The 14,016-nt window shown below is 46.7% G+C and overlaps 1 protein-coding gene across 2 annotated transcripts in view; it reads right to left on the bottom strand.

Moving 5' to 3' along the window:
- SNX29 (sorting nexin 29) overlaps nt 1-14,016 on the bottom strand; it is a 519,309-nt gene that overhangs the window by 102,193 nt on the left and 403,100 nt on the right. For both annotated transcript variants that reach the window (XM_087416977.1, XM_004438061.3), the window contains one exon: nt 2,881-3,021. In XM_087416977.1, the coding sequence (XP_087273103.1) occupies nt 2,881-3,021 (141 nt within the window). The remainder of the gene's footprint in view (nt 1-2,880; nt 3,022-14,016) is intronic.

Raw genomic sequence — 14,016 nt, 5'->3', positions numbered from 1 at the left:
CGGGGTTGCATTAGGGGAAGGTGGCGGGGGGAAACACTGCCCTATTGACACAGATTTCACAGGCAAAAAGTCCACTGTCACTAAAAGTCTGCCCCAGGATTCACAAGGATGGGAGAACTCGGAGCAGGGCAGAGGGGAAACGCACTCACAGCCCCTGCTCCTGGCACAGGAGAGTCTTAGGATGGCTCCACCCTCTTTCTGAATTACTTCACTCTGGAGCCCACCCACCCCACTGCTCAGGCCTGAGCTTCATCTCACTAAGCCTGAGCCATCCAGTCTTCCTAGGGTTGGTGTTGTTCTTTGTAGGTTTGTCTTGTCTGAAATAAGTTTTGCAGAACCATAAGCTTGAGGAATTACAAGGTGGGGAGGGAGTTGCTTTGGGCTGCAGAGAGAGCATTCAGCAACGTGTGGTCCCCAAAGATGTCCACGTCGTAATCCCATAACCTGACAGTATCTCACCTTACATGGCAAAAGGGACTGTGCAGATGTGATTAAGTTAAGGATCTCTGAGACCACGATCACAAGGATCCTTGTAAGAGGAAAAGGAGTCAGAGGAGGAGATGTGACTATGCTGCCAGAAGCAGAGGTCAGTCATGTGACTGCTTGGCTTTGAAGACAGAGGCGGCCACAAGCTAAGAACGTGGGCGGCCTCTAGAAGTTGGAAGAGGCAAGGAAAGGATTCTCCTCTGGAGCCTCCAGAAGGAACCAGCCCTCTGACACCTTGATTTTAGTCCAATGAGACTGATTTTGTACTTCTGACCTCCAGAATTGTAGATAAGTGTGTGCTGTTTTAGATCACTATATGTGGTGATTTGTCGCAGCAGCCAGAGGAAGCAAACACACAATGCAAGATATTTCACCATCTGAATGTCCCCAGTTCAGCCTTGTACTAACTTCCCTTAGCAAGAAACAGCCAGGCTGAGTTCCCTGAAGAAGCTGTCATGGAAGGGCCGCTTCAGTGTGATGCTTTCTGCAAATGAGAATATCTTATAATCATAATATGTTGGTTAGGCAGAATTCTGTTTTATGACATTTTAAGGTCTTAAAACATTCTGGATGGGTCTCAAGATTTGTATGAGGCTGCAAGTCATTAGATTAAATTAGAATATAATTTTCCCCCTCTTTTCATAAGAATTATTGTACTCTTTGCTATGAACAAATGTAGAATTTCTAAGTCTTCCTTTTTATGGACTCAACTCCACTTTTCTTCAACAGAAAAAATGGAATAACAGATTTATTCTGGACCTGAGATAAACTTGCTTTATAACTGTTTAAATTAAGATCCAACGGACCCTGACGTGATCAGATTTCTAATCTGGTTTAAACACAGAAATTTACAAGCATGTAAACAGAACAGTCAGTGACAGTTTTCCCCCTGGAATTCCCAAGTGTTGGAGTGGGTTATGGAAACTCTTGCTCCGGTTTCTATGATAAAGACAGAAGGAAATCCTAGCAAGGCGCCTCTTCAGATGAGAAACCAGGAAATCCATCACATATGGAGTTTGCCACAGGGCTCTGTCAATACGATAGAGCCGTGGTGCCCACACTTCCTGTGCATCAGCACCCCTCAGAGAGCCTGTTAAGCCAGAGCACTGGGCCCCAGCCCCAGGGCTTATTTTTCAGTAGGTCTGGGGTGGAGCCTGAGAACCTGTATTTCTAACAAGCTCCCCGTGACACCTATGCCGCCGGTCAGAGGCCACACTTTGAGAACCACACAGTAGAGGGACCCCCCCCCCCCCTTACACCAGGTCCAAGTTCTCCCATGTCCTGAGAAGGGTCATGACGACCTCATCTGATTGAAGTGTCCCTGCCAGGACAGTTAATATACTGCAGTTGTTGAAGCATCTCCTACTTGACTCGAAGCCAGGGGTTCACGAGCTTGCTGCTATTGGAATCACCTGGAGAACTTTTAAACCCCTCAGGGCCCAGGCCTCTCTCCTAGCCAATTAAATCAGAATAGGGGGTGGAGGTGGGCAGGTCTCAGGAGTTTTTAAAGCTCCCCAAGTGATCCAAAGTGCAGCCAAGAGGGAGAACTGCTGCTCTAAGCAAACAGGATGGATGACAAAATGATGCCAACAGGCTGAAGCAGACAATTCAACAGGGCCCTTCGCCGGGCCCAGGCCTGTCTTCTCCAGGGCTGGGCTCCTGCCCCTCGCATCGTGACATATAATAGGCACTCAATAAATGCTTGCTGAATGAATGAAAACTAATCAACCAACAAGCGTACAGAGGGCTAGTGCCTCCTTTCTCAAGGGTACCTGCACGAATACACAGAAGTAAGTTATGTCATTATAAATTATTAACCTTCATGAGGGCAGTAACTCTATAATAAAGCAAGCTCCTCTCAGAAACTTTCTTGGGAAAAAACTCCACATTCATAAGTCCAAAGAAATATCATGACAACTATGAAGGAAAACTAGAAAACACTTTTTTGGTTCAGAACAAGGGTCGACAAACTATGACCCACAGGCCACATCCAGCTGCCACCTATTCTTGTCAATAAAGTTTTATTGGCACACAGCCACAGCCATTGGTGTCCGTGCTGTCTGCGGCTGCTCTCCCACTACGACGGCAGAGCTGAGTACTGTCAGCTGAGATGGTATGGGCCACAGAGCCAAACATCTTTACTCTCCGGCTCTTTACAGAACACATTTGCCAACCCCTGCCCTAGAGAAATGAGAGGACATACACAAGCAAAACACAATGTGAATGTCTTTAGGTGGTGGAATTCGGGTGACTGTTTTCTCTTTTTCTGCTTTTTCTTATACTAGCCAGCTTTTGAGTTGTGCGTTTAAATCCTAAACTGAAGAAGCAGCAGCATCAATCTGCCTCGATGGCGGCACTAGTGAGCGAGCTGCCTGCTCCCCATGGTGACAGTACCTTGTTTCCAATGGCCTTTTTTGGCGGGAAGTTGTAGGCCCTGACTTGAGGGTATTTGTTCTGTAGCTTGTGGTGCAAACTCCTGAACTCTGTGTACCGCCGATAGATGTTCCATTCGTCATCCTTTATCCGGATGTAAACCTGTCAAGAAAAGGAAAGAGAAAGAAAATGTGAACTTCTCTTAAAACTCTCATTACAAAGGGATGGGATTTTGGCAACGCTCCACCCATGAAAACCAGGTCTGCGAGAGCAGGGGCCACATCTGTCTCCCATGCTGTTGGATGCCCAGGGCCTAGCTCAGAGCAGGGACTCGGCGGGACTGAGGGCACAGATGGCTCCATGAAAGAATGACTCAATCAGGCAAGTTAAGGAAACAACACCCTATACATCATTTTCCCAACATCAGCAGAGATCAACAGTCCAATTAAGCTCAGAGATGCATTCTTCATACTTTTGTCACATGCATATTGTAGCAATGACAAGCTGCTGGTGAGAGTCCTTTCATCCTCTCTGGTTGTGCATTTCCTTGTCTATAAAATGGAGCTGATTGACGGAAACTCCTCCCAAGGTGGGGTGGAGAACGTTCGGACATACAAGCAACGCAGCTGTGCCTGGGACATGCAGACCGCCACACAGAGGAGGTGGAAATCAACTTGGAAAAGAAGGGGGGAGGCCAGAGTTGAGAACAGCCCAACTGGATGGAAGGTCACGTCCAGATGGGGTAAGCACAACTAGGGCACAGAACTTCTCTATTTTCATCAAATTGTGACTCGAAAGAGAACACTGAGGGTATAAAATGTAAGGGATGTGTCATCAGCTTTTTACAGGCCCCACCACATTCCAGGGACACAGCAGCTACACCACAAGGGGAAACAGAAGTGGAAGAGAGATCAATGCATTTTTAAAAATTATATGAGTTAAGAACAGCCCAGAGAGTAAAGTCTCTGATGATAAATAGCTACTGTAATTGCAATCAGTGAATGTCAATACACATCTTAAAAACCTCTTTGACCATAAAAATAGGCATCTGTAGTATGAGTGATAAATTCTGCCTCCACATGAAAACCACCAGCATGCCCAGATGCAGACATTCTATATTTGAACTTTTGTGAGGAGAGCATCAGGGTCTCTCACAATATTCTTGTGAATAAGACAGAGGAAGGCGGACTGAAACCAAAGAATTCCAATTAATGGAGAGACGTTTCCAGTGTAATTAGAAGGAGAAACAGAGGCCTATCAAGTTTGTCAGAAGTGCCCAGGCTAAGAGAGACAGTAAACATCTGGATGACAGATATCACGTGATCTCAACTGGCTTGAGGGACAAGTCTAACCCAACATAACGAAATTCAAAAATCTCAGTGTCAGGTCCTGCCACAAAATCCCCCCAAAACCCAACACTGTGAGTATAAGATGGGGAGGCACAGCACAGCAGTGGCTGTGGGACAAAGAGCTAAGTGAATAATATGGAAGAGCCACCAAAAAACCCCATGTAATCTCCAGACCTCATTAAAAGGTATATGATAACTTCTAGAATCAAGGAGTTGAAAGTCTTGCTCTTCTAAATCGGCCAGACCAACTTAGTTAGGTTTTGGATGCCACCTGTTAAAAGACAAACTGAAATATGTTCAGAAAGGCCCAGATCACTTGCTACTCAAAGTGTGGTCTGTGGACCAGCAGTGTCAGCATCATGTGGGAAGATGTGAGAAATACAGCATCTCGGACTCCACTCTAGATGTACTGACTCAGAATCTGCATTTTAACAAGAACCCCAAGTGGTCCACACACACTTTGAAGTTTGAGAAACACTAGGCCCTAGGAGATGATTTACAACCAAATTATCAGAAGACAGGTGGAAGACATTGTAGGATAATAACCTAAGAAGCCTCAGGGTGAAGAGGGTGGAGATCTCCGAATTTCTGGAAAGGCTGTAATGAAGAAGAGGAAAGATCAAGATGATGTGTTCTGGGTAGTTCCAGGAAGCAGACTTCCAGCAGATAGAAACCAGAGGAAGAGAGATATCAGTAGGGAAGAACTTTTTAGCAGCCAAAGCTGCCCAAAGAGGAAAAGGTATGTCTCCATGGTTTCTTGGCACAGGGTGTCCAAGCCATGGGATGATGACTGACAGGACTGTTATCACAATTATGCAGGGACTTGATTTGTAAGGGCGAAGTGTACATTAGACCCCAAAGCATCTGGAAGGGCCTGGGTAGTTATGGGGAACTGGGACTTAAGGTTTCACAGTCTCCACAGACTGAGACATGATCAATCAGTTAGCAAAGAAGCCCAGCAGAGCTCAGGGCCTTTAATGCAGCACTTTTGGGGCATTCTTTTGAGTTCTCCCAAGTGATAGCAAGAGCTAGTTGCCTACCTAGTATCCATTTTCCCCCAATATTTCTGGGGATAGCAACGTGCTCAGAAAAAAAATTAAACTATATTTCTCTGTCACCCTTGCAGATAAGAGTGGCTAATGAGATATAAGCGAAAATCATTGTTTGGGGAGTCTAAAGAAAGCTCTTAAGAGAGAGCTGACTCAGCCAACAAGTGTCTTTTTACTCTTCTCCCTGCCTTTTTCTTTCTCAAACATAGATGTGATGACTAGAGCTCTAGCAGTCATTTTATGATCATGAGGTGATCTTGAGAATGGAAGCAGAAAGACAGAAGGACCATGGGTCTCTGACGACATTATGAAGCTACCACACCAATTACTAGACTATCTACTCAAAACTTTTTTTTTAACAAAAGAGAAATATTCATCTCTAATTTTTTCAACCTAATGTTTTAGCGGTCTTTGTACTAGTGGCTGAATGCAATTCCAATCTGATACATCTCAGATGGACTGTATCTGCTTGTAGTATGTTCTTACACAAGTCCAAACACCCCTGGAGATGGCAAGTTCAATTGCCTATCTGAGCATCACTCACAAGGCTAATTATCTAGATCAGAGGAGGCAAACCATGGCCTGTGGGCCAAATCCAGCCACATTATTTGTTTATCTACTGTTTATAGCTGCTTTCACAATACAATGCAGACTTGAGTGGCTGCAACAGAGACCACATGGCCTGCAAAGCTGAAAATATTTACTTTCTGGCCTTTTACAAAAAAAACTTTACTGACCTCTGATCTAGATACTCACAAAGTCCTCATTAGTGTTATTTTTCCACCCACATATCCAGGGTCTAGCGTGGAGAGGGCCAGTGCTTTCCAAATATTACCAGCCCCTGGGTGGGCTGCACGAACCATCTGGGGGGAATCTGTAGTGTTCCAAAGCTTCCCTGGTGATCCTGATGGGGGATGTTATGGTCTGAATGTTTGTGTCCCTCCAAAACTCATATGTAGAAATGCTAACCCCCAATGGGATGGTATTAAGAGCCGGGGCCTCTGGGAGGTAATTAGCTCATGAGGGTGGAGCCCTCATAAAGAGGATTAGAGCTCCCTCACTCCTTCTGCCATGTGAGGATAGTGAGAAGACGGCCATCTGCGAACCAGGTTCTCACCAGACGCTCAATCTGCCAGCACCTTCACCTTGGACCTCCCAGCCTCCAGAACTGTGAGAAGTAAATGCCGCCCCGTCTACAGCAGTTTGTTATAGCAGCTTGAATGGACTAAGACAGTGGGCAATTAGGGGAACTGCTGATGTAAAGCACAGACTTAAGTGTCAGACAGATAAGCCACTCCTCCTCTCTGGCTGTGTATTTCCTCATCTATAAAACGGAGCTGGTTAACACGACCTTCTCCCAAGGTGGGGTGGAGAACATTTGGACATAAAAGCAATGCAGCTATGCTGGGGATCATGTAGACCACCATCTGGAGGAGATGGACATCAATTTAGGGAGGGAAGGAGGAGCCAGAGTAGAGAACAGTCCAACTGGATGGAAGGTCACATCCAGATGGGATAAATGCAACTGGGGCATAAAGCTTCTCTATTTTCATCAAGTTGTGACTCCTGAGGGGACAGTCTGGGTGTACAAAATATAAGAGCTGTTTCATTAACTTTTTACAGGTCCTAAGACCTTCCAGGGACACACAGCAACTACACTGCAAGGGAAAACAGTGGGAGAGAGATCAATGCATTTTAAAAAATTACGTGAGTTAAGAACAGCCCAGAGAGTAAAATCGCCAATGATAAATAGCTGTTGTAATCCGCAATCAGTGAATGTCAATACACATCTTAAAATCCTCTAACATAACGATACAAATAGGCATCTCTAACGTGTATGATAAATTCTGATTCTACATTTTTCACAACACATTCAATAGCCAACTGCTTCACTTAGTGAAAGCCTTGAGTCCCCTTCTGCTTCTCCGCCGGCCCCTTCTTGGCTTTCCGTATGGGCACCTCCTCTTCTACCCACACCTTAAAGGCAGAGGTTTCACCTGCGTTCCCCTCTCCCCTACACAAGCATCCACTCTCAGCCTGCGCATTTCATTTTTAGGTCAATGACCCCCAAACCTATATCTCTAGTCTGGACCTCTGATATGAACTCCAGACCCAGACTTGATTTCCCACAGGCACCTAAAACTCATCGTGTGCAGATCCGAACCCACGATCTGCAGCGCAAACGCACTCCTCCTTCTTTCGGGACCTTGCTCTTTCAGCGAACGGACCACTGAGCTGCCTGAGCCAGAAATCTGAGCATCAACTTGGACCAGTCCTGTTCTTTACCCCCAGATCCATGTACTGAACAATGGGGCCTGCCAATCCCACCTCCAAAATCTCCCTCCAGAGCCACCCGACCTCTGCACGGACCACTACAACAGGCCTCCCATTTTTCCCCACTCAATTCATTTTCATCTCCCCTGTTCAAACTCTTCAACGACTGCCTGTGAAGAGTGCTCATGCCAACGACTGGATCCGGGGTAGGTACGTGGGCAGCCTCTGTGGGCTCGGAAGGCTCGTGCGTCACTGCAGTTATCTTACTTCAGGCTCCACTCCTTGCTCTGGCAAACCAAGACGCCGCTGTCAATTTGCCTGCATTTTCTTTACAATTCTTTAATTTCTTTACAACTAGGATGGTGCCAATTTGCCTGCATTTCTTTAAAACATTGTAAAAAATGTTCAGATCAGAACAAATATCCTGTCCTAGGAACAGCATCCCTTGGCCTTCTAGCCTTCTCCTAGTTGTACCCCGGCTTTGGGGGACAGCAGGCATTCAAGAAGCCAGAACTTCAGAATGAGGGGATTAGAAAGGACCTCAGAAACCTTTAGTCCAACCCTTCCTTTTACAAGTCATAGGATTGGTGTGACAAATACCCCCCCATCCCACATTCTCCACCTTGATAAGATGTGCCCAGGTTCTGGCTCCACTGGACCAATGGCTTGGGGGAGCCACCTGGACTGAGGATGTGAGTAAACATCCTGGGGAAAGGGAGCATCACGATGACCAGGGCAGGGAGGGGAGGAAGGTCCTTGCGATGGAGCGGAGGGGATGTGACATCACAATAATGGGATCGGTTAGGGGTGCAACACATGGAAATGGTTAGAACACAAACTGCAGCCAAACTCCCTGATTCAAATCCCGGCTCTGCCGCACACGAGCTGTGTGCCCTGAGAAAGTCCTTTAACTTCTCTGTCCCTCTGCTTCCTCCTTTGAGAAATGAGGATGACATTACCTCCTTCGTAGAGTCTTGGGAGGATTAAATGAGTTCACACATGTAAATAGGCTTACAACAGGGTCTGGCATATACAAGATGCCACGTGAGTGTTTGATAAACAATTAAAAATGTAACCTTATTGGTTAGGTTGCCACTGGAAAATGACAGATTTGGACTTTGGAAGTCTCTGCTCTTGGTGACCAGCTTTATCATGAATCCCCTCCAGGGGTTCGACTGATGGAGACTGGGCCATAGTGAGGCACTCACAGCTGGCTCGTGAGCTGCAGCAGCATCCCGGCAGTTCAGCACCTCCACCACCCACCAGTTATGTGATGCTGGGCAAATTGCTTCTTCCTGAGTCTCAGTTTACTCATCTGAGAAACGGTTTTAATCCAAAAAAAAAAAAAAAAAAAAAGATGCTTGAAAGCATTCATAAAATGCCTGGCACTCCATAAGTGTTTGCTACTGCTGCGATTATTATTGTTGTTATTGTTATCATCATTGAAAGCATGAAATTCTGCAAACTTAAGAAGCACTGCCACTGAAGTGACATCTGTCTTAGCTCTATGATCTCTACTACAGGATTTTTGCTTAGTAAAGAACAAGTATGCAGATTACCACCGAGTCATAGATCTAGGCTTAGAACAAATTATGCTGTGGGTCGTTGAAATTTTCAAACAGAAATACAAATTATAAGGACTTTCCCCTAAAAATCTTCACAAGTATGAATCCCAAAACATATTATTTCTCAGGAGTGCACGAAAGCTGCTCTGCTGCTGAGACTGGATGATGTGGCCCCTCCCGGCCACCGCGTGTGCTCCTGGGAGTGGCCCTGCTTCTTCCGGGTCTCGCTTCCTAGCGTGTAAAATGCAGGGTGGGACCAGATGGTCTGTCTCCAGGTCTCTTTACAGCCCTCAAGTCCCGGTCCTCTGAGTCCTCAGGTGATTTATAAACTCCAAATACTTCACGGGCCTCTTCCCATCCACGCTCCACTCCCATTTCTCTGGGCAGACCGAGGTGTTCCCAGGACTTCAGGCTTGACGTAGGAGCACGTAACACTCATGGGGAAAGGCCACCGCAGACCCATCCCTGGAGCCTCCTTCTTCAAAGCTCAGTTGTCTGAGAGTCACCTGCTAAGCCAGGACAGCAGCCTGCCGGGAACACCAGGGGGTGAGAACTGACGCTCACAGGGGAACCGGGGGCCTAGAGGGTTCTGGGTGCTTCCATCAAGTTCAGTGAATGGCCACATTCCCGCCTCTGCCAGTAGCATTAGACTGAGGGCCTCTCAAAGGTGAAAGGTGGCCAAGGGGCATTTCTGACACCAGCTTCTGTGACATCTGGAGGCCATTTGATAATGAGGGGAGAGGGGATAGTTTGGAGCCCGTGGAGACCAACCACAGACTCCAGGTCAAGCACCTCTGTTCTCAGTTTCTGCTGCTGTCTGGATGTTGATCAAACCCTGATCTCTCCAGTTAGCAGTCCAAGTCATGAAGCTCCAGGAGAAATTCAGAAGAGTGGAGTTGCCCACTGCTAGTCCCGAGAGAGTAAGATGATATTTTCCAGAACTCCAATAAAATATAGAAACACTAACATTCTCCGTTCCTGAAGCACCTACTGTGTGCTGGGTACCATGCCAGGCTCTCCACTTGCGTCTCCTTTCATCGTCATGTTCATCTCCAAGGCAGGTTGTGTGAGCTGCCCCTTCTACAGATGAAGACATGGGCTCAGAGAGGGTAGGTCACTTGCCTGGAGCAAGCGGGGAGATAAAGGATGTGAACCCAGGTCTGCCTGAGGTCTAAGGCCCGGCGCTTTCTATCACAGCCCACTGCTGCAGTAACTGAGGTCCTGAAGGCCCAGGAACCCCAAGCCAGCAATGCTGGCAGCAGGGAACAGCAGCTCCGAGGCAGGGTCCTTGCTCAACTCCTCTGAGGCCCAAATGCCCCTTTTCTGGGCAGATCGCGTGTCCTCAGAAGGGTCTCCTTGGTACCAGATGCTCCAATAGCACCTCATTTACACCTCTCTCTTCAGAAATCTAATGCCATTAAAATCGCCCCAAATTACTTGAACGGTCCATCCTTAACAGCAATGCTTTTAGCATCCAAAATTGGGAAACTTTCTCTGCAAATTAAATTGTTCGTGAATTATACTTAACCAAATTGTTCACTTATTTCACTGAAGAATTGAAAGAGCTTATGCCCAAAATTGTTGGGTTTTTTTTACTTTAAAGCCACCCCCCCCAAATTGAGTTTGATAGGCTCCAACTCCTTCTGCTTGAGCCATAAAGATGATAATTCCTTGGAGGAATAAAAAGAGTTGACCTCTTCCAACAAAACCAACTTCCCTTTTAAAACAAGCAATAAAAGCCACTTCAAGTCCAATCTCCTCGACTCAGCAAAAGAAAAATAAAACAGGAAGGTAATATCTGTAATCAGCAATCAGGGAAAACCTTCTCTTCTCTGTTTTAAGAGGAAGTTCGAATCTTGAGGTTTCTTTTCCACTGGGAAGAATTACCCCAGGAATGCCTGTAATAACACCAGGGTCAGGAGAGGTTAAGGGTGGGGAGAAGGCAAAGCCTCAGTCCATCAAGGAACTTAATCCAGAACAAACTCTTGTGTAGACAGGGCCTCCAGGAAACGCTTTTATTTAGAAGATTAAGCACATCTGCCAGAACACTGCCATCAGCTCCCTCACGCCCCTCACCAGTCAAGACCACGCCCCTGCTCTGCTGAGCTCCCTCCCCCGGTTTCTCTGGCTTGTTTCTGAACTTCATCTAAGTGGACTCATACAGAGTGTGCTCCTTGTGTCTGGTTTCTTTCGCTCCATATTCTGTGTGTCAGATGTCTCCATGTTGCTGCGTATAGCACTCATTTGTTCTTGTTCTCTGCTGCACAGTGTTCCACCATACGAATGTGCCACAACTTATTTACCTGTTCTGATGGGATGGGCACTTGGGTTGTTTCCAGTTGGGGCTGTTACGGGTAAGGCAGCTATGGGCATTCATGTGCATGGTTTCTGCACTCATTTCTTTTGGGATCATAGATCTAAATGTGAAAGGTAAAATCGTGAAGCTAACAGGAGACAATATAGGAGAATATCTTCATGATCTGGGGGGTAGGCAAGGATTCTTACACAGAGCACAAAAGGGCAAAGAGCCTTCTGGGTGCTGGAAATGCCCTTTATCTCCTTTTGGGAAGTGCCTACACAGGTATATACAGAAGTAAAAATTAGTAGATGTATGCACTTGATGATATTCATATTAAACCTAGATTTAAAAGCAAAAGCAAAAAAAAGCCATGCCTTCATATCCTCAGGAGAGTGTGTTTTATCCTAATTTGTGGCCCTAGGACGTCTAAGCTCTACTGTGGCAGGTGAGCATCCAGTGGACCTGACACAGTCAGGTGTCAGCATGCAGAGGTGTCCAGACTGGACTCTGGCCTCAAGCAGACCTGGGTTCAAATTCCAGCCCCACCTCTTGCTAGTCAGGTGGCCCTGGGTAAGTTAACCCGTCTCTTGAGGCCCCAATTCTCCATTTGGAAAATGTGGAGAGTGCTGGTAGCTACTTCTTAAGGGGAGGAGGAGAACAGAGCGATTGTGTGCAGGACGACATTCTTTACATCTGCTAACACAGCTAGCCATCAAGTGCTGGACGTTCCGAAACACACATATCTGTACAGATGTCTATGTCTATAGAGTCTATCTATCTATACCTATGTACAGAGAGAGAGAGACGGAGGGAGAGAGGAGAGAGGAAACAGGGGAGAGAGAGACAGGGGGAGGGAGAATGAAGATTTAAAAGCTTGTTTTAAGTGGGCTGAAGTCCCGCTGTAAGGGTCTGCAAGCCCAGGCACAGGCCTTTTAGCAGCAGCATGTTGCAAGGCGTGCCTGAGGCCTGTGCTGCAAGAGGCAGAATGGCACAGTGAAAGGGCATGGGCTGTGCAGGGAGAGAGGCCTGGGTTCAAATCCCAGCTCTTCCCTTTGCTAGCTGTGCCCCTGGGGGTGATACTCCACCTCAAGACTCAGCTTCTCAAACTGTAAAATGGGGACACTACAAATCTTGCTGGGTGGCTGTGAGAGGCCACGCCTGGCAGGCAGTAAGCAACGGCAGCTGTTAACACTGTAACCCATCACCTTCGTCGCCATCTGCCTTTGTGTACATGAACTTCCCTATTACAGAATCAGGGGCAATTATAGGATCTGCAATCATGAAATTAAAGCAGGTAATTACCATGCCTAATTAATTGTCAAATGCTAGGCAGGCGAGGAAACACAAACATAATGCACAGTCTGTAGGTTGGGCACTAAAGTATCCCCTTTGCTTCCAAAAAACTGTCAACAGACACAGCAGAGTTCAGTAAATGACCTTCTCGGGTGGGTATGCAAACACTAAAACAAAACCTGGGAAGCGGTACAGGCTTCTGACTCAGGATGAGCCGGGTACCCCTCTCCGCGGGCTGCAGGTCAGCCCGGCATTTATACAGCTCCTGTCACACAGCACCAAGGTTCTGGGCGGGAGTGCCGTTTTAGGAGGGGACCTCGTGGGAGATACCTGATGGATGCTATGCACCTCTGCAAGGATCAGACCCCACAGAGAAAGCCGGTGATGTGAATGCAGCCAGAACTCTGAAACAAATGCTCACGTACACACAGCTGGCTTGGAAACAACATGTCAGGCTGCCCCTGATTCCTTTAGCACAGATCAAACGCATCCCGCTCCACTTCAAACTTGAGGCGACTTTTTAACGATTCAAACTCCTCCACCTCGGAACCAAACACTGTTTTATGCCTGTTGTGCGAGTCAAGAGTGACAGCTAGCGTTAACTATGATAACCTCCTTGGACTTACAGAGATGACGTACCACTGAGTAGCACCTATCGGGTGCCGGACATGTTTACCTACCATTTTCACCAAGCCCTGCCACTTCATATGCCTGATAACAGAGGCTTGGAGCCCAGGGAGTGAGGAGCGGAACCAGAAGCAGGCCTCATAAGACGCTACACCCAGGGCCCGTGCTGCATCGTCTCCATCTCTGAGAAAAACAAGTGCTAGAAGCTCTGAACCCCAAGGCCCTTTATGCAGACTGTTAAATGCAAAGACAGTCAGATGACCTGAGGATAACAAAGATTCTTTTAAAAATGGCTTTGGGCCCCTAATTCATTTTGCTTCCTAATATCCAAGGGATGAAATGATTTGTGTTTTGGTTGGTGGCCTGTGTTAATGTATCCTCACAAAACTTTCCTTTTAATGAAATGGCTTCATGTGTTATTAACTCTAAGTGTCCTCACTGCTAGAACAAAATGCCTGAATTACGGTATGGCCATGCCGATGGAGTGATATTATTGCAGCCAAATGCCGAGAATAAGATGAATAACTTCGCCGGAGAAAAACGACTTTTCGGTTCACTGGGTTATGCAAATGAGGCAGACGAGTAAAGGCAGAAATGCATTATTCACTAAGAATTGCCAACACAGCGCCGCATTCCTTTTAAAGAAGGATGTGGAATGAGCGGTTTAGAAGTGGAACAGACTCAGCCCTCTCTCTGCTCTG

Source organism: Ceratotherium simum, chromosome 26, assembly GCF_057802395.1.
Source record: "Ceratotherium simum simum isolate JZ-2026a chromosome 26, ASM5780239v1, whole genome shotgun sequence".
Taxonomy (NCBI): domain Eukaryota; kingdom Metazoa; phylum Chordata; class Mammalia; order Perissodactyla; family Rhinocerotidae; genus Ceratotherium; species Ceratotherium simum.
Note: the sequence above shows the minus strand (reverse complement) of the source record. Positions and strands in the feature narration are given on the sequence as shown.